Source organism: Impatiens glandulifera, chromosome 6, assembly GCF_907164915.1.
Source record: "Impatiens glandulifera chromosome 6, dImpGla2.1, whole genome shotgun sequence".
In the NCBI taxonomy this organism is placed as follows: Eukaryota; Viridiplantae; Streptophyta; class Magnoliopsida; order Ericales; family Balsaminaceae; genus Impatiens; species Impatiens glandulifera.
The window spans coordinates 20453093-20454448 of NC_061867.1; the positions used below are offsets into that span (position 1 = coordinate 20453093).

Here is a 1356-nt window from a genome sequence, read left to right on the forward strand (position 1 = left end):
CAGAAGACTGAAGGAGATGGAGGAAATAGTCATGAGCCTCATAAACGCCGAAACCCTTCACGAAGCCTTGGACCGATGCACCATCGTGAGACCGCGAGCTCGGCTACAAAAGCTAACCGTACGTATCCGGAAGCTTAAGGAAAGGTACATCGAGGGAACACCGGAGGCTAACTTACAGCTCTTGGTGTTAGAAAAACTTGAGATAGCGAAAGGAGAATTCGCAGAAGAAATTGATCGGCTCGAGGCGGTGGTCAGACAGCGAGGAAAACCGCACTCTCTGGCTTTTGAGACCGATGACGGTCAGAATCATGGTGCAACACCTCCTAGGGCGGATCCGGTGATAAACGAAACCAATGAAAGGACAGAGACTCCCCTCGCCGGACAACTTGAAACTGAACCGGGCGTCACAGAAGAAAGGGTCAAGACCCTTATTCAAGAGTTCGCAGACTCAACGGTTCACCATTAGAGGAGAAAATCAAGAAAACTGTGCGCCTGGCACTCCAGTTCGCCGAAAAGACAAGACATGATCTCATAAAGGCACAGGACCAGATCACAGCCATCGAAGCTGATTACCGGGACGAAACGGTTTTGCGCAACAATCACCTTCGGCGAACCGAGGCCTTAGAAGAAAAGACCTTAGGGATAAAGGATGACTTGGATCGGTTTGAAAGGGAAACCGAACAAGGATTCACAGAGGTAGAAGAGGACCTAGGATGGAGGGTCACCGATTTGGAAAAGAAGAATGCGAGCCTTGAAGACCGCAACGACAAGCTCGAAGCCGACCTCAGGGCGCTCACCGCGCAAGTAGATGAATTAATCAAGGCCAAGATGAATGCTGATACAGCGGTTGAGGAGGCAAACGCCCGAGCGGCTAAGGAACTCCAAGATGCGCTGGATGAAGAAACACAAAGAGCAAAGGAGCCACCGCGACTTTCTGAGGAGGAAATAGCCGAGCGAGAACGAAGGACACTGGCTAAGTATCCGGGACTTGCAGAGTCCGTAGCCGCTCAGCAACGAGAGGATGAAGAGCGGTTAAATAATGAAAGACAAAGACTCGCCGACTTTGCAAAAGCTCACAAGAAGAAAAAGGAGGCCCCTTCCTTTTCGGTTCCGGCAAAACGGAAAAGGAAAACATCAAAGAAGGATCAAGTAGCCGGGCTGCTGGAAAGAATCACTGACACGGTTATTGAAAATCAACCGGACCCGGCTACTCACACCGATGATGAAGATGAAGAGCAACTAGAGCAGCGTTCTACAAGACAACGAGTCTCCAATACGGCCAGTCAACCGCAACCGGTTAAGAGAAAACGGACCAAGGATATGATGGACGGCTTCAATTTCTCCGACTCAGAATAG

The 1356-nt window shown here is 50.1% G+C and overlaps 1 protein-coding gene across 1 annotated transcript; it reads left to right on the top strand.

Moving 5' to 3' along the window:
• The first annotated feature begins 16 nt into the window (after nucleotides 1-16).
• Nucleotides 17-1356, top strand: LOC124943326. The gene is made up of 2 exons (XM_047483853.1): nucleotides 17-454; nucleotides 505-1356. The coding sequence occupies exons 1-2, from the start codon at nucleotides 17-19 to the stop codon at nucleotides 1354-1356; spliced, it is 1290 nt and encodes a 429-aa protein (XP_047339809.1).